This window comes from Leuresthes tenuis, unplaced genomic scaffold, assembly GCF_036924035.1.
Source record: "Leuresthes tenuis unplaced genomic scaffold, fLeuTen1.0.hap1 SCAF_15, whole genome shotgun sequence".
In the NCBI taxonomy this organism is placed as follows: Eukaryota; Metazoa; Chordata; class Actinopteri; order Atheriniformes; family Atherinopsidae; genus Leuresthes; species Leuresthes tenuis.
The window spans coordinates 17591031-17608959 of record NW_027325369.1 but is presented as its reverse complement, the minus strand read 5'-3'; the positions used below and the strand labels follow the sequence as shown (position 1 = coordinate 17608959).

Sequence of the window (17929 nt, the reverse complement as noted above, 5' to 3'; positions counted from 1 at the left end):
AGAACGAGGATGGTCATACAAAAAAAATTACTTTCAAGCTAATTAGATTTGCCTTATATGCTGTATTTATATTTATATTTGCAGACGCTCCCTGTCTAATAAAGGCATACAAAGAAATTTTGGATGGCTCACAACTTTTTAATGGTACTGTGTATCTGATCATTAGACTTGTACATTGTCTGGAAAGTCCAAATGTTCTGAATTTCAAACAACCTCAGTGTTACTATGTTCTGATAAAACTGGGCGGCTATGATCATTGGATCTGTAGAGCTCCATCTGATCGCTCCTGCCGTCAGTAACTTGGTTCTCAAAAAAGCTGTCTGCATAGTTGAGCATTTGCGTGATGGCTGTCAGGAGCAGAATGTCAATATCCTGTTCCAGGTCCAGCTCCTCACTGTAGTTTTTCACTGGTAACACAAAGGATAAAGGGATGCCCAGAGATTCACTCAGCTGACGAGCCTGAGAGACAAATGTGCACCAGTTTATTTCCCACTGCCACAAAAACAAGTTTACTCATAATGTGCTAAATAGCTATAAAATCTTTACCTTTCCCTGGATGAAAACGCTGCGATACACATTCTTCAAATCTCCTGCAACCAGTGGACAGGCTTCATCCACTTTAGTCATCAACACAATCTGAGGGATTCCTATTAGGGACCAAAACAACAGACGACATGAAGACAAGAATTTCTGATGAAAGTTTTGACACTATACAAACACAGAAAGACAGATCTATGTTTTAGACACCTAAGGGAAAATAGAAATTAAATGAACTGAAGACATCCAATGTTTTCCACTGCAAGTTTGCCAAAAAAATGTAACACATAGCACATACATGAATATAAGATTATCAAGAAAAATGTTGTGAGTTTTTAAAATGTTCTAAAAAATAACGTTGTACTGCTAACCCAGCTGGTTGGCTTTTTTCCTGATGACAGCAAACTTGTCCAGCATGTTTTTGCTGAGAAGAGACACCTTGCAGGCGTCAACCACATAAGCTATGCAGTGAATCTTGTCATTCAGAGTCACATTCTTCTTAAAGCCAGGAGCGTCATCCATGAGGGGTCCACATGTACTAAACTAAAAGGACAAACAAAACATGTTATATGAATCAATCAGTACCCTGCATTCTTAATCAAAGGACTTGCATGAAGTTGTACAGAAGGAGGTAGGTGTTTGAAGAGTAGACCTGGTAGCGATCCTTGATGTTACCCTTGAAGATGTTGACTAAGTCATCAGTGTCCAAACCAGCATTGTTTTCTTCCAGCCCCATTGTGTCACAGAAGATAAGAGGAATAGTTTCACCACCTTTTCCTGCCTTGATGGTATAGGTGCGAAACTACAGAGGGGAGATTAAGTGTGAATTAGTAGGACAGAGTTAGAGCAGAGCTTTGCATTCACATAACCAGAATGTACAAACTGACTGTCTGAGCTAAACATCTTGTTAACTGTTTTGGAGGAAGTACTGCTCTCATGTTTTTGCAGATAATCCTGCACCTGAATCTCCGTATAACCAAAAAACCAAAAACTTTCCCTTCACTTTCTGAGTGGACGATCACAGAGAGTCAAATCTGTGTGGGCACCTGAGTGGTCACGCTTGTTCCTGCTGTGCCAGTGATGGCCTGGGATGTCATGTTGCCGCGAAATGCTGAGTTGACTGAGTTAAAGAAGCTGGACTTGCCCGCCCCAATGGGACCCACCAACAACACTCGGGCTTGATGCACTGTTTTGATTTCAGGTTGATAGTTCTGGATGACTTTCATCAGTTGCTGCTTTCTCCTATAAGTCACAGTAATCACAGAGGTCACATTTACAGGCCTTTCATGTTTTATCCACTCAGGATAGGATGCATTTGCCCTATAACCACACTCAGTGATGTCACAGTCTGCTAATACAATTATTCTAAATACATACACTTCTAAATGACCAAAACTGGCCATTGGAAATAAACTATTCTGAGCTACTTTTCCTTCAAAATAAGCATAAATGTCAGTCTAACATTGATAATAGAAGCTTTATGCAGGGTGAAAGTTTTACTCTGCTTTAAAGTGAAATTTGGAAACATAACGGTGAAAGCACAATGCACATTTTTGTTAATAGAATGTGTCGCTAAAGCAAGAACTCAAATGCAGAACACTTTAAAACTCAAATATCCAAAATCTATAATTTAGCAAGAAAAATCAGGAAGGAAGCAGGCAAAAGGTAAAAATCAAGTTCAAAACATAAAAGTAAAATCAGGGGACACAATTTAAAACAAAGAAAAGTGAAATATTGTTTTCAGGAGACATTTACATACAAAATCTGCAAGATTTATGTAGTTATTTTCCTTTAAAATGTTTTTCTTTCTTTCTTTATTAAACTATAAGCATGGATTTCAACATACTCAGCTGTCCACTGGATGTTCCTCCAGGGCTTTTCCAGGAAATCGCCCAAGCCTGGATGTGAAAAACAGATTAATCAAATCCCAATTCTGAGTCCCTATTTTTCAACTTGACTAGATAAGCTATTGTTTTGTTCAGATGCTTTTGTAATGGATGTTTAATTACCATTTGCACTAAACTATATAAAGAGCTGATTGCTATTTATTTTGAAAGCCTACCAACCAAGCTAGTGAAGCTATTGTTTTTTTTTCTCAATTTCAGCTCCTTTATTATTTAATATTTTGTTTTACATTGAATTTCGAATCTCTAATTGCACTGACTGAACCAGTTACACGTTCTATTTTTATGGTTAAGATTGTTTGCACAATTATTAAATAAATAAGTAATTCAGTATATTCATATGTTTTGTTTTGTTTTTTTAAATAGGAAAGAAATGTTTAAGTCAAGTCTGATGTTGCCTTGCACAAAAGAATGATCCCAGTCTTTTCCAATCAGGGTATCATTCGTTCTTTCCTTTTTCAATTGTCAATCAAAAATGAAGTCATGAAAAATTTACTGGTTATTTTGTTTTTTATTATAACACCAAAAACGAAAAAATGCCTGGTTTTTCATATGTCACTTTTAGGCTCAGATCAAAAATATGAAATGGAAAAACGGGCATCAGGACAGAATTTGATTTTAATATTTAATTGGTCGGGCTTATGTGACCCGGACGTTTGGTAAGGCTGCTCAGCCTGGGAGGCTGCAACAAACATATACATAGACGCCGCATCAACAGTGGAAGGGCGTGCTGAAAGCGCCGCTTGGTACAGTGGCAGTGGTGCATGAATTTACGAAGGAAATCTTAAAGTAGAATTATTCGCTGAATTTTGGTAAGGCTGAGCAGCCTAAAAATCCATTTAGTATTTTTGATCTGAGCCTAAAAGTGAAACATGCTGGACAAGTGAATAAAACAGGCATTTTTCGTTTTTGGTGTTAGAATGAAAAACAAAATAACCAGTCAATTTTTCAGTATTTGATTTTTGATTGGCAATTGAAAATGGAAAGAACGAATGATACCCTGATTTTTTCCACACAATGAAACTTACCGTTTGTTACCATAATTCCGCGCTGTTTTTCTTTATCGATATCGGATCGGTATCGGCAAGACTAATCATTAAAAAAACAATCGGATTGTATCGGGAGGCAAAAAAAATCTGGATTGGGACATCCCTAACTGTCACATACCTTCAACTCGATACACCTCAAACTCAGTGAGAACCAAGTTGTTTCCGTGCATGTTGGCAGCCTGGAAGTGGAAACCTGTACCTGGGTTGGACTGCAGCGCGGGCCCGTCATTTAGCAAAAACACCAAGGCACCAAAATTTGGACCGGTTACTACGTCAGTGAAAGCACTCTGTCCAGCAATACCTGCTACCCGCAGCGGTTTATTTTCTCCAGCACTGATGCTATAAAGGAAAGCCTCCTCATCAATTACAGCCTGTCCGCTCTGGGTGTAGTCCTTGGAGGTGTAAGCCCCAAAGACAAACCCAGCAGCGTTGTAGGCAGCAATGACGGTGGGGCCCTGTTTGTCACAGTAGCCATGGAAGGCAGCAGCAGTGAACCCGTGGACGCTGGCTTTGTAGAGCAGGTGGAGCCTAACATGACCAAGGAGAGACAGCAGCTTGGTCTGCTGATCTTTGGATAGTCTGGATGTGACCACTGGCATGATGGAAGGTCAAAGGTCACCTAAAGTTACAGATGTTATTGTAGACTTTTATGACACACAAAAAAAAGTATTCTGTCATGTGACATTTGCTAAACAAGATTTATAATCCTAATTCTAAAGAGCAGGGTAGCCTATAATGTGAATAAAAATGGAATGCAATGACTAGCAGATCATTCTGACTGTAAATTCAATTGAAATTAATTCAAAGATAATACATTAACCACTAAAACTGTAAGGCTTATCGCTTTTTACAAATATACACAGAATGTGGAGCAATCGGTGCAAATATCTAAGTCTATGTTGTGGCCACCTTAGCCACGTGTTGATGGCAAAAAACTCATCAAGGTAGCCCACCTTAGCCAGATATGATATTCTCTTTGGTAGGTTGAAAAATGTTTGTATGCTTTCCAAAATTCTTAATTACATTTTCATCCATTGACTGACTTAGAGTTGGAATAATAATAAATAATATAGTCCAGTTATCTTAGGAACTGCCTCCCAAGTCCACAGAAAAAATAGTGATCGCAGATAGGGGCATAGCATGAAGTTTTGGACCCTATGTATAAACCATCTCGATGGGCTCCCATGCTGACTTGATCAATAGCTGTCACAAATTTTTCCCATGGTATAAGATGAAGATAATAAATATGAATTTGGTTTAACCTATTTATTGAGAAAAGCATAATAAAAGTAAAATGGTCAGACTTATAATAATCAGACTCTGCCTTATTCATCAATCATTATGGCCTTAAAGCTGGAAAATTATACTCCTCTGTTTCCTTTGATTAATTTTAAAATGAGGGTAAATTAAATAATTTGTCATTAATATTGCACTTTTGGGGGTCTGGTGCATTCAGTTTTTACATAGCGTGACAACAATTGTGTCTTCACAATCCCGAAATTACATGGAATCCGCTTATACTAAATAAGTCATGATTCATCACTGGGAAAGGGCTAAAATATCGAAATAAAGACAAACAGCTTTAACCACGAGGTCCGTCACATTTTTTATAATTGTCGGCAATAATAATGTTTAGATTTTGGATACTTAGATGAAAGTCATGAAAGTCATCACTTTCATTTTTACCTAAAAAAAAAAATCCAAGAACACTTCTTTGTCTTTTTTGTAAACTTTCTCAAATGTTTTGTATCAAACTGTTCAAGAGGATGTATACATTACGGCAAAAACTATAAATATACTTGCCTGTTTAAAAAATTCACGTGATTGTTGAAGAGCTTTTATGCCTGCCGAAAGTGAAAGTGATGCCTCACTGTATGTCCGAAGGTGCCATAAACAAAGTCTTGATTAATAGATAGATAGATAGAATAGATTCAAGTTTAACACAAACAGTGGGTGCAGGTGACTGTCTCCCAACTTACCTGCAGGAAAGAAAGTTTTGTTCTGAAATTCGGCGGGCTGCTGTGGATCACTCGGTTTCTTGGTCAAGAGTTCCAAGAGGAGGACTTGCTTTCACTTTTTGCAAGACACGCCTATAAGACAGGCGTCACGCGTGTGAGTGCTGGTCTGTGGCACTTCTTGCTTCTTTGGGATTGTTAAATGCCACTAAATTTCTTATTATAAGTGACACACTTTTGCATCGTGAACTTGATGTGTTGCTAAAAACAAGCAAATAGTCAAAGAAAAAAAAGACAGAAAAGATAAGCTGCGTTTTCAATGGTGGATATGCAGTGATCGTACAGTAAGTTTTAAAATGTTTTTTTTTGCACAGTGTGAATCAGTTTAGTCGCAGTGGGTGGAAATAGGAGCTTTACGAGCTCTACATAAAGTTACATAAAAAATTTGATTGTATTAATGTTTTGAAGTAATCCTGAAAGTGGAACTGAAAGAACAAAATGGACGACCGTTTGCATAAAGCGACATTGTGCAGGGTCATGATTAACCAATCAATTCAGTCATTTTATTTTTATATCACAGATGTTTATTACTATTCTCCTTGAACAAACTAAGTGATATGGAATCTCTAATAGGGAAAAAAAAGACAATGCTCAATTGACACATTTCCAGATCATTTTTGACGTAACTTCTTGGATAGGCAATTTTACTTCTCTGGAATAACACAGACATTTCCTTGACTTCCTGAATTTAGGTATCTTCTTCAACATATCCAAAATACTTTAATGCAATTTAGAGTTAGAGATTAGGAATATCGAATGATTTGGATTACACTGTACCCCTTCATTTCATCCCAGTCTGGATATCCATGGGTGGATGTCACATGTTGAGATGCATAAGAATCTTATCTGTGTTGCTGTTTTGGTCCCCCTAGTTTTGCAATATTTTTAAGTGGGAAAAAAAATCAGATTCATGCAATCATCTTTCTTTTTCTCAAATTATGTTTTAGAAGATTTTAAATGCAAATTCATTACAAACCTAATATTTAACTTCTTCCCTTTGCCAGCCAAAGGGCCCAGTTCGACTGATTTATTGCTAGTTGTGGGTAATCGTGGGTAACAACTACTTGAAGCCCACAGAAGCCAGTGAATTGTAACTACAGTATATGTGTTCTGAATGTATAAAATCTGTCCTGTATATTGTTTCATTTATGATATTCATGAAGAGAAAGAGAAAAGCAGGGTGTGAGGATGGAGACAGAAGGTGGTGGTCAGGTGACGATTAAGAAGCTTTCACTTTATAACTGTCTGTAACTACATAGAGAAACAATGTCAAAACGTGTGGGTTGTTGGGCTGGGAATAATGTATGAATAAAGAATGTTTATCACCATGTAAATTTGTCCACTGAGAGTAGTACAAATGCAAACTTTTTAGGAGCAGAACTCTGTGGATGTTGAACGAAATGATTCGAGTTGAGTACTAAACAAGTAGGCCTGGAGTCATTTATTAGCACTGCATTTTAAATGTTTTTGTTAGGGATAGAAAGGGTTACAAAGGGTTTGCCTGTATGAAATGTCAATGTCACATCAGACTTTCAAAAAAAAAGAAAAACTCAAATTTAAAAAGGAACAGATCTGCTTGGGTTTGATGATGGGACACGAGGAAAAGAATATATACAATAACATTAATTATCAGTTTCCAAGCAGCAACCTTTGGATTTATCTTGTTTGAAAACATATTAGAACTTTGTGTCACAAGCGGTGAGGTTGAGCGTGACGTGGTGGAGGTAGGACCCGGATGCAGATATTTTAAAGGATATACTTGATTTATTTAAGAAAAGAAACATGAGGCATGGCTGAACCGGAATACAAAAAAGATTAACTAAGACAAAAAACAAAACTTCACTATGGCTGTGAAAAAGGCTGTGACCATGACCCATTAACAAGAGAAACATGAATGACGATGAGGATTTCACAATGACATGAGGGAACCTGGAAAATAAATACTCTGGGGAGGTGATTGGTGATGGAGTGCAGCTGAGGGGGGGAGCACAGGTGACTTGAGTGAAGCAGATAATCAAGAGTGACTTAGGGAAAACACGGCAAAACTAATGACTTAAATTAAGAGAAACCTAAAACATGAAAAACCTAAAGTCATAACAGAAAAACCAAGAACTAAAAACATAACAAAACTAACAGACGTGACACTTTGTCCACTGCTGGATCCTGAGTCCCCGCAATGGCCACTGAAGTTTGGGGTAATATTACATTTTATACACACAGTTTTGAGGTAATATACTGCTTTCTGTTTTTTTGTTTTCTTTGTGCACTAATAATTCCCAGAATGTGCAGGTGAGTTCATATCTCTAACAGCTCGACTACAAAGCTGGAAACTTCACAGGGATCCAAACAAGACTCCAGGTACACCATGTGGAAATGAACAGAAATTTATTAGAAATCATCAGGAAACACAATCACAATACTGAACTTGAGTGGGACTTTTAACCACATTATCATTATCCAATCTACCACATGTACTACGTGATCACAATAAAAGTTTCTGATTGGAAGCATTACAACAAAACCTTAGAAGATACAGCACTGTGTAAAACCATTTCTCATTTCTTCACATATTGCTGGTAAAATAAGAATTAGATGCAGCATTTTACTGAAACGTGCAAACATAAAGAAAAATGCAGTTTATAATGCAGAAAACAGAGCTCATACAGTTCTAATGAACCTGAAAGTCAGTATTTGTTTTGCTCAGCTTTACACTTCAACACAGCCTGAGCCGTGTCCCTGAAGACTCTGCAGCAAAATGACAAGAAAGTTTTCCCAAGAGAGTTCAGGCTGTAATGAAGAACGAGGATGGTCATACAAAAAAAATGACTTTCAAGCTAATTAGATTTGCCTTATATGCTGTATTTATATTTATATTTGCAGACGCTCCCTGTCCAATAAAGGCGTACAAAGAAATTTTGGATGGCTCACAACTTTTTAATGGTACTGTGTATCTGATCATTAGACTTGTACACTGTCTGGAAAGTCCAAATGTTCTGAATTTCAAACAACCTCAGTGTGACTATGTTCTGATAAAACTGGGCGGCTATGATCATTGGATCTGTAGAGCTCCATCTGATCGCTCCTGCCATCAGTAACTTGGTTCTCAAAAAAGCTGTCTGCATAGTTGAGCATTTGCGTGATGGCTGTCAGGAGCAGAATGTCAATATCCTGTTCCAGGTCCAGCTCCTTACTGTAGTTTTTCACTGGTAACACAAAGGATAAAGGGATGCCCAGAGATTCACTCAGCTGACGAGCCTGAGAGACAAATGTGCACCAGTTTATTTCCCACTGCCACAAAAACAAGTTTACTCATAATGTGCTAAATAGCTATAAAATCTTTACCTTTCCCTGGATGTAAACGCTGCGATACACATTCTTCAAATCTCTTGTCACCAGTCGACAGGCTTCATCCACTTTAGTCATCAACACAATCTGAGGGATTCCTATTAGGGACCAAAACAACAGACGACATGAAGACAAGAATTTCTGATGAAAGTTTTGACACTATACAAACACAGAAAGACAGATCTATGCTTTAGACACCTAAGGGAAAATAGAAATTAAATGAACTGAAGACATCCAATGTTTTCCACTGCAAGTTTGCCAAAAAATGTAACGCATAGCACATACATGAATGTAAGATTATCAAGAAAAATGTTGTGAGTTTTTAAAATGTTCTAAAAAATAACGTTGTACTGCTAACCCAGCTGGTTGGCTTTTTTCCTGATGACAGCAAACTTGTCCAGCATGTTTTTGCTGAGAAGAGACACCTTGCAGGCGTCAACCACATAAGCCATGCAGTGAATCTTGTCATTCAGAGTCACATTCTTCTTAAAGCCAGGAGCGTCATCCATGAGGGGTCCACATGTACTAAACTAAAAGGACAAACAAAACATGTTATATGAATCAATCAATACCCTGCATTCTTAATCAAAGGACTTGCATGAAGTTGTACAGAAGGAGGTAGGTGTTTGAAGAGTAGACCTGGTAGCGATCCTTGATGTTACCCTTGAAGATGTTGACTAAGTCATCAGTGTCCAAACCAGCATTGTTTTCTTCCAGCCCCATTGTGTCACAGAAGATAAGAGGAATAGTTTCACCACCTTTTCCTGCCTTGATGGTATAGGTGCGGAACTACAGAGGGGAGATTAAGTGTGAATTAGTAGGACAGAGTTAGAGCAGAGCTTTGCATTCACATAACCAGAATGTACAAACTGACTGTCTGAGCTAAACATCTTGTTAACTGTTTTGGAGGAAGTACTGCTCTCATGTTTTTGCAGATAATCCTGCACCTGAATCTCTGTATAACCAAAAAACCAAAAACTTTCCCTTCACTTTCTGAGCGGACGATCACAGAGAGTAAAATCTATGTGGGCACCTGAGTGGTCACGCTTGTTCCTGCTGTGCCAGTGATGGCCTGGGATGTCATGTTGCCGCGAAATGCTGAGTTGACTGAGTTAAAGAAGCTGGACTTGCCCGCCCCAATGGGACCCACCAACAACACTCGGGCTTGATGCACTGTTTTGATTTCAGGTTGATAGTTCTGGATGACTTTCATCAGTTGCTGCTTTCTCCTATAAGCCACAGAAACCATAGACATCACATTTACAAGCCTTTCATGTTTTATCCACTCAGGATAGGATGCATTTGCCCTATAACCACACTCAGTGATGTCACATAGAACTATTCTAAATAAATACTCTTCTAAATGACTAAACCTGGCCATTTTGAATAAACTATTCTGAGCTACTTTTCCTTCAAAATAAGCATAAATGTCAGTCTAACATTGATAATACAAGCTTTATGCAGGGTGAAAGTTTATTCTGCTTTAAAGTGAAATTTGGAAACATAATGGTGAAAGCACAATGTGGATTTTTGTTCCTTTGCAATATTATTATGTGTCACGAAAGGAAAAACTCAAAGGCAGAAGGTAACTTTTCAAACCAAATATCCAAAATCTATAATTTAGCAAGAAAAATCAGGAAGGAAGCAGGCAAAAGGTAAAAATCAAGTTCAAAACATAAAAGTAAAATCAGGGCACACAATTTAAAATAAAGAAAATAAATATTGTTTTCAGGAGACATTTACTTACAAAATCTACAAGATTGATGTAGCTATTTGTTTGTGATGTTTTTCTTTCTTCTTTTTTTTTTGACAAATAAACAACTAACTTTAACCAACTGTAGCTTTATCAGGCTTCCATTGGGTGTTCTGGGGGATCTATAACATCCTGCTTTCTCTTGAGCAGAATTCATGTCCAGAAGGAACTGTTCTTTTTTGTGTCATTTAAGCGTTTATCCCTTCTTTGTTCTTCTAAACAGTTTTAAGTGAGAATTGTTCTAGTCGCTGTCATCACCCCTGTTTGTATAACTATGAAGTCACATTCTGTTGATGTGGGCAGCTCTGTATGATCTCCCAGAAAACAAAATCTTGGTGACATGGGTGTCAGAAAACTGTTGTTGATTGCATACGTTGGTTAGGTTAAAAAAAAAAACTAAAAAGAAAACGGTGATAACTTATTTTTCTAGCCATCAAGGATGCAGAATTGAGTTTTGGTAAGAAACACACGTATAAACCACAAGCATGGATTTCTACATACTCAGCTGTCCACTGGATGTTCCTCCAGGGCTTTTCCAGGAAACTGCTCAAACCTGGATGTGAAAAGATAAAAAGGTATTCTGTAAAAGTGTAACAATGAGTTACTCCCTTTGACTCATAAAAGTAAATGTTTACTGTCACATACCTTCAACTCGATACAACTCAAACTCAGTGAGAACCAAGTTGTTTCCGTGCATGTTGGCAGCCTGGAAGTGGAAACCTGTGCCTGGGTTGGACTGCAGCCTAGGCCGGTCATTTAGCAAAAACACCAAGGCACCAAAATTTGGACCGGTTACTACGTCAGTGAAAGCACTCTGTCCAGCAATACCTGCTACCCGCAGCGGTTTATTTTCTCCAGCACTGATGCTATAAAGGAAAGCCGCTCCATCAATTACAGCCTGTCCGCTCTGGGTGTAGTCCTTGGAGGTGTAAGCCCCAAAGACAAACCCAGCAGCGTTGTAGGCAACAATGACGGTGGGGCCCTGTTTGTCACAGTAGCCATGGAAGGCAGCAGCAGTGAACCCGTGGACGCTGGCTTTGTAGAGCAGGTGGAGCCTAACATGACCAAGGAGAGACAGCAGCTTGGTCTGCTGATCTATGGATAGTCTGGATGTGACCACTGGCATGATGGAAGGTCAAAAGTCACCTAAAGTTACAGATGTTATTGTAGACTTTTATGACACAAAAAAAAAATGTAAGCTGTCATGTGACATTTGCGAAATAAGATTTATAATCCTAATTCCAAAGAGCAGGGTAGCCTATAATGTGAATAAAAATGGAATGCAATGACTAGCAGATCATTCTGACTGTAAATTCAATTGAAATTAATTCAAAGATAACACATCAACCACTAAAACGGTAAGGCTTATCGCTTTTTACAAATATACACAGAATATGAGTGTTGGTTCCAATGAGTTGTCCACATTTTCTCCAGCATTTATCTTAACTTGTTTGATTCCTTTTGGCTGATACTTGTGGGGTTCTAAAGTATCTCATTATCACTTAAAGATAATGGAGCTGGTTACTAAATGTACTCCTGAATGAGGCCTCAGGAGTAATGTTTGTACCAATTGTCTCTCACTTTTCTTTAATATATGATGTGTTATTTGAGTCCATGAATGAAAACAAAGGTTATATTCTGTATATTCCTCTACTAGTATTATGATTGGATTGTATCTTTGGGAGAAAGAGCTCCATTTGAGAGGGATTTTTTAATGTCTTCAAATTCTTGGTGCACAAACAGAAAGTGTCTCAGTTGTAGATATCTGTAGAGATAAGTCTGTGGGAGAATAAATTCTTGTCTCATATGCTCGAAAGATTCACGTTCCCCATTGTGGAGCAATCGGTGCAAATATCTAAGTCTATGTTGTGGCCACCTTAGCCACGTGAGATGGCAAAAAACTCATCAAGGTAGCCCACATTACCTGGATATGATATTCTCTTTGGTAGGTTGAAAAATGTTTGTATGCTTTTCCAAGTCTTTAATGACATTTTCAGCCACTGACCGACTTAGATTTTGGTTAATAATGAATAATAAAATCCAGTTATCTTAGGGACTGCATCCCAAGTGCACAAAAAAGGTGATCGCAGATAGGGGCGTAGCATGAAATTCTGGACTCCTCGTGTAAACCACCTTGTGGGCCCCCAAGTTGACTTGATCAATAGCTGTCACACATTTTTCCCATGGTATAAGACGAAGATAATAAATATGATCTTAGTTTAACCTCTTTATTGAGAAAAGCATAATAAATAAGTATAATAAAAGTAAAATGGCCAGACATCACTTATATAATAATTAGACTCTGCCTTATTCCTCGATCATTATGGCTTTGAAAGTCATTGAAGAGCCCTCCTTACTTTCATTTTTACCTAAAAATAAATGTTCCCAACATTTCTTTGACTTTTTAAAAAATGTTTTCAATAGTTTTGTATTAAACTGCTCAAGAGGATATTTACAATACGGCAAAAACTACAAATATACTTGCCTGTTTCAAAATTTCACATTAATGTTGAAGAGGAGCTTTTATTTATGCAGCGAGTGAAAGTAATACCTCACTGCATGTCTGAAGATTCCATCAACAAAGTTTGATTGATTGATTGATTGATTGCTCAATAGATTAAAGTTGATCAGTGGGTGCAGGTCCCAACTTACCTACAGGAAAGAAAGTTTTGCTCTGAAATTCAGCGGGCTGCTGTGGATCACTTGATTTCTTGATCAAGAGTTCAAACATTGTGAACTTACTTTCACCATTGGAAGACACGCCTACAAAAGACGCGTCATGTGATGAGATTACGTGCTGGTCTGTGGAACTTCTCGCTCCTTTGGGATTCTTAAAAACCACTAAATTTCTTCTTATAAGTTAAACAATTTTACATCGTGAACGCTTTCACAGACTATTTGTTTTATTCTAGCAGGCGCAAAGCACTATAAATCTGGTGCTTCGATGTGTTTCCATGGAGCTAGGTCAGGGAACATTGGTCAGAGTCATAATGTTTGTTAATGATTTGTAACTGAATTTGTTACCATTAAGTAGATTTATTGTCATGTAGATTACTCTGCATTTAACCCATCCAGGTCACATATTGTCACACAATCATGGAGACAGATGACATATACACCGGAACAGTGGGCAGCCATTCAGAGAGTATGTGGGTACGGTGCCTTGCTCAAGGGGACTTCGGTGACAAGGAGATGCCCCCCTGTCTGTCAATAAGATAGGTCAACAAGACAGTACAGCGCAAAACTTATTCAATTGTTGGGTCCTTTCCATCAGGTACCCCAGTCTCACTCTGCAGTATGACAACGACCTCAAACATACAGCTATACAGGTATACAGTACTGTTTATCAGAGGAGGAGTAACTAGAAGTTCTGGAGAAAGCATGTTGACCAAACATTTACAGTAGCGTATTTCATGAAATGATAAAATCAGCTTCACAATGTGCTGGTTTCACTTGACCCATGTGACAGGTTGAAATTATTAAAATATTTAGTGTTTCATACACAGATTAAAATATACATGTTTAAAAGGTCAAGAGTAGAGTTTATATAAAGTTAAAAGCAACAGTTACAAGTGATTCATTGTATAGTTATTATTTTGTTACGGTTGATTAAAAATGTTAATACGGTACTAAAAGTATGAATATTGTGTACACTAATTGCAATTTATTGAGAGTTTGGTGGTTTGCGGATCGGTTAATTTTGACTGGCAGAGAACTTTGTGTTTTGCGCTTGCGCAGAAAAGCCTGTGTGTTCGTTTGAATAAAGTGAAAATGGAGTAAAGACGTCGGCTGCGTCTTTGTCCTTCATGTAGCTCAAACGTTACCACGCACCTCTCCCAAACTGTCGGAGCAGAGGGCGCAACACCCACACCCAGGCCGACCTCACACAGTTTAAAAATTCTACTCACCAATCCTTAATATCTGTGGGACACGTTTCACTTCAGCAGAATCTTATATTTAGATAATTTGGGGCAAATGTCCATGTAGATGTGAGATGTCTAAAAGTTCAAGATGTGCTTGTGAGTGGACTTTATGACATCACTGATATGTCAACTTTAAATTGTAGAATGCATGAGAAGATGAAATATATTTACACTCTTTGCTGTATTTCACTTGATTGTTTTTATTCTTAATCACCATGACTCTGAGAAACACATGTACAATAAAGAAGAATTATGGTTTTTGTTTGCATAAATGCATGGACACATGACTGCTGCTAACTCCCGTGACTCGGGTTTCGCAATAGTTCGGTTATATACACTTTTATTTCCGTCATTTAGCCACTAGATGTCAGTCATAATTTCATAAGCGCTTGTACTCTGGAAACTTGTTATGAAAAGACGAGGAGCCTGAGTTGCACAGCTTGATTTGAAGCTTTACTTTCATCATTCATTGTTGGATGTTTTCTTTTTTTCTAATGGTGTCTTTCTTTATGCAAAATGTCATATCCATCTTTCGTCAGAATGACACAGCAAATGTACCTCCTTATTGTGTCAAGTCGTCGCTCAGTTTAACAACAAAAATAAACCTACGCGTCCACATGACAAAGGGAGAGGTTAAGTTTTCTGTTGAGCCAATTGCAAAACCCGGGTGGTTTCGGTGCCGCCCTACGCTCAGTACCCGTATAAAAAGTGTTTTGCAACCTTGCCGACAACAAACGCTGCGATCACGCCTGAGTAGACTGTGCACACTGTGGGGATATACAAACCACCGGACTGTCGTCACGCTTTTACGCACTGGGAATAACTTCCGATTGGAAAACATGATTCCAGAGGAAAGCTTCGGCTCCGTTAAGAACAAGTGAGATTTCTTGATGTTTGAGGTCTGTGTGATCCATTTGTGCGGTCATGTGCAGGACAGGAATGCCCCGAGTCCTTTGACCCCGCATTGCCTGATCTGCTGAGGCTGATGTAATTAAACCAGTCGTTGTAGGCTGGGAATGCAGGCTTTATCCGGAGGGAGAGCACAGAATTAATGCACCTTATGGGACAACGTGGACAACTTGCTGCATGAAAAGTTGAAGTCCTATACTGATTGTCTTCATTATTACACATTTAGAGCCTACTTACAAAATAGCGTGCATGCATGTTGCATAGCTGGTACTCTGCAAGGCATGGATCGTACAGTCTGTACTAATTCTATTTTGATTACTTATTAACAGTACCTCAGCCATCCACATGCAACAAATAACCTCTAAAACAGAGTAATAACAAAAACTCAGCATTCATGTGACCTCTCTTTTACAATTTTGCATAACAATATTTGATTAGATTAACAAAGTTATGGGTCCAGTTTTGAGAAAGATCTGCTGTATGAGTTTGAGGTGGGTAGAAATTTGTCTTATTTTCAGTACAGAAGGGTAATTGTTCTGTTTAAACCCTCAGGATGATGTCTGCGAGCCTGGCTCTGGAGGAATTACTGGTAACAGCTCAGAAACAAGACTGCCTGACTGTTGGTATCTATGAATCAGCCAAACTTCTCAATACGTGAGTTTAAATCATTAACTTTAGTGTATATATATGCACTATACGGTTTAAGCATACATCTATATATGTATATAAACTCCTACCACATTTTAGTGTAATTACAGTGCCCAGTACTACTGTGCTGGACATGTGAGTACAGGTTTTTTCTGATTTTCTTTTTTTTTTTCCATCTTAGAGATCCTGACAGTGTGGTCCTGTGTGTCCTGGCGGCCGACGATGAGGATGATGTAGCGCTGCAGATCCACTTCACGCTGCTTCAGTCCTTCTGCTGTGACAGCGGCATCACCATCCTGCGTGTCTTGGGGGTTCAGCGGCTTCGCCAGCTTCTGGGGGCTGTTGATGCCAACAGAAACCAAGAAGAGTGCAGAGATCTTCACTGCCTGCTGGTTACGGTATGTTGACTAAGCACCATAGCCTTTTTTTATGTAACTGTGAGGCAGTAGAGGAAGTGTTTTATTATTATTACCGCTAAAAGGTTGTGCTTCTTGGAACCTGTCAGCTTGTTGTTTCCTTGTCATTTTACTTTCACATTCACCTTAACTTTGAATTGCCTTGTGTACAAATTGTGCTCTACAAATAAACTTGCTTTGCCTTAAAGAGGGAGTATGATTTTGTTGGTTTTTCCATACAGAACCCTCAGGTGGAACACTACAGACTACAAGAAGTGGGGATGTACTGCCAGGAGAGTCGACGTATTGACCAGTGGATTCCTGAACTGGCCCTGCAGGAACGCTGAGGGCTCTGCTTACTCACAGGAGCTTCCTGGGTCCAGAAACTAATTATATGAAGGATCTTGCAGCAATGGCCTAGAGTGGACTCGGCCTTGTATGCTGTGCAGACTGAAGGGCCAAAGATTCCCCCTTCAGTGACTGTATGACACTTGGACTGGAGACTGGTTTCTAAAATCAGTGTTTGTGCAAAACATACGGGCAGAAAACCAGTCTGACATGCAGGACACATAATTTCTGCAAACACAATCTTAGCTTCTGTTTTGGGCACTCTCAATATCTAAGGGTTGTGGCATTAATGATTAAAAGGTGCAGTCACATCGATAGTGACTCATCCGTGCCCCAGCTTATACCTGAAATATTTAAGTGCTGACTGTCAGGACAGAAATGTTGTAAAGGTGAAACTCCTGTATACCCAACATTCCTGTGTGTGTGTGACTTGGGATAGTCTCTGGACGGAAAGGGTGTGTGTCTGTGTGTAACTGCGTGGTATGCGCATACACGTGTTTTCAGCAAAAACTGGGTGTGTAGTGTGTGCCTTCTTGAAATGAGCAGCTGAACCTGTGCAGGAGTGGTCACCATAGAAACAGAGACTGCATTTCATTGCAAGACTGAAAAACTACAAAAGAGGCTCGGAACATAATGTATCTTGGTTTGGATTTGAGACCCATGGGGATACAGACTGGACTGGGTTGTATTATTGCAAAAGGCTGGCTTTAAATGACTATAATTTAAAAGAAAGTTAACATCTTTGTGCCTTTTTGATACAAATATGAGATGGCTACACTATTAATTTGTATCAGTGGTTTTTGCAACTATTTGTGGTTCATTTCTAGTTCTCTGTTAAGTCAATAAATTTTTACATTCGCAAAGGTTTCTGTTCTAATTTCAAAATATAAGCCACTTGTGCATCATGGAACCAGCTGTTATGTAACTGCACTTCATATTTACATTGAAGTAGTGGAAGATGTATGCACGCTTGGGTCAAAGTCTTTGTCAGAGTGACACCAGGGTGGAGACGGAAACTTATTGCATTGCAGCAAACAGGCAAAGCAAACTAATGCACACATTCAGGAAGTATTAGGAAACTAGTTCTAGGAAAGACTCAAATT

The 17929-nt window shown here is 38.6% G+C and overlaps 3 protein-coding genes across 3 annotated transcripts; 1 reads left to right on the top strand and 2 right to left on the bottom strand.

Annotated features, from left to right (window-relative positions):
• Positions 1–83: 83 nt before the first annotated feature.
• On the bottom strand, positions 84–5563 carry LOC140270905 (interferon-induced protein 44-like). The gene is made up of 8 exons (XM_072366163.1): positions 5470–5563; positions 3609–4109; positions 2384–2435; positions 1584–1779; positions 1190–1339; positions 909–1080; positions 547–647; positions 84–459 (listed from the first exon to the last, which is right to left on the bottom strand). Exons 2-8 carry the CDS (start codon positions 4087–4089, stop codon positions 205–207), a joined length of 1407 nt encoding a protein of 468 aa, XP_072222264.1. The 5' UTR covers positions 4090–4109; positions 5470–5563; the 3' UTR covers positions 84–204.
• A 2527-nt stretch (positions 5564–8090) lies between these two features.
• LOC140270282 (interferon-induced protein 44-like) lies at positions 8091–13345 on the bottom strand. Its single transcript, XM_072365410.1, has 8 exons — positions 13256–13345; positions 11249–11749; positions 11105–11156; positions 9884–10079; positions 9490–9639; positions 9209–9380; positions 8848–8948; positions 8091–8760 (listed from the first exon to the last, which is right to left on the bottom strand). The coding sequence occupies exons 2-8, from the start codon at positions 11727–11729 to the stop codon at positions 8506–8508; spliced, it is 1407 nt and encodes a 468-aa protein (XP_072221511.1). The 5' UTR covers positions 11730–11749; positions 13256–13345; the 3' UTR covers positions 8091–8505.
• A 1876-nt stretch (positions 13346–15221) lies between these two features.
• LOC140270281 (growth arrest and DNA damage-inducible protein GADD45 beta-like) lies at positions 15222–17558 on the top strand. The gene is made up of 4 exons (XM_072365409.1): positions 15222–15403; positions 15988–16089; positions 16265–16481; positions 16721–17558. Exons 1-4 carry the CDS (start codon positions 15366–15368, stop codon positions 16823–16825), a joined length of 462 nt encoding a protein of 153 aa, XP_072221510.1. The 5' UTR covers positions 15222–15365; the 3' UTR covers positions 16826–17558.
• The last annotated feature ends 371 nt before the right edge of the window (positions 17559–17929 follow it).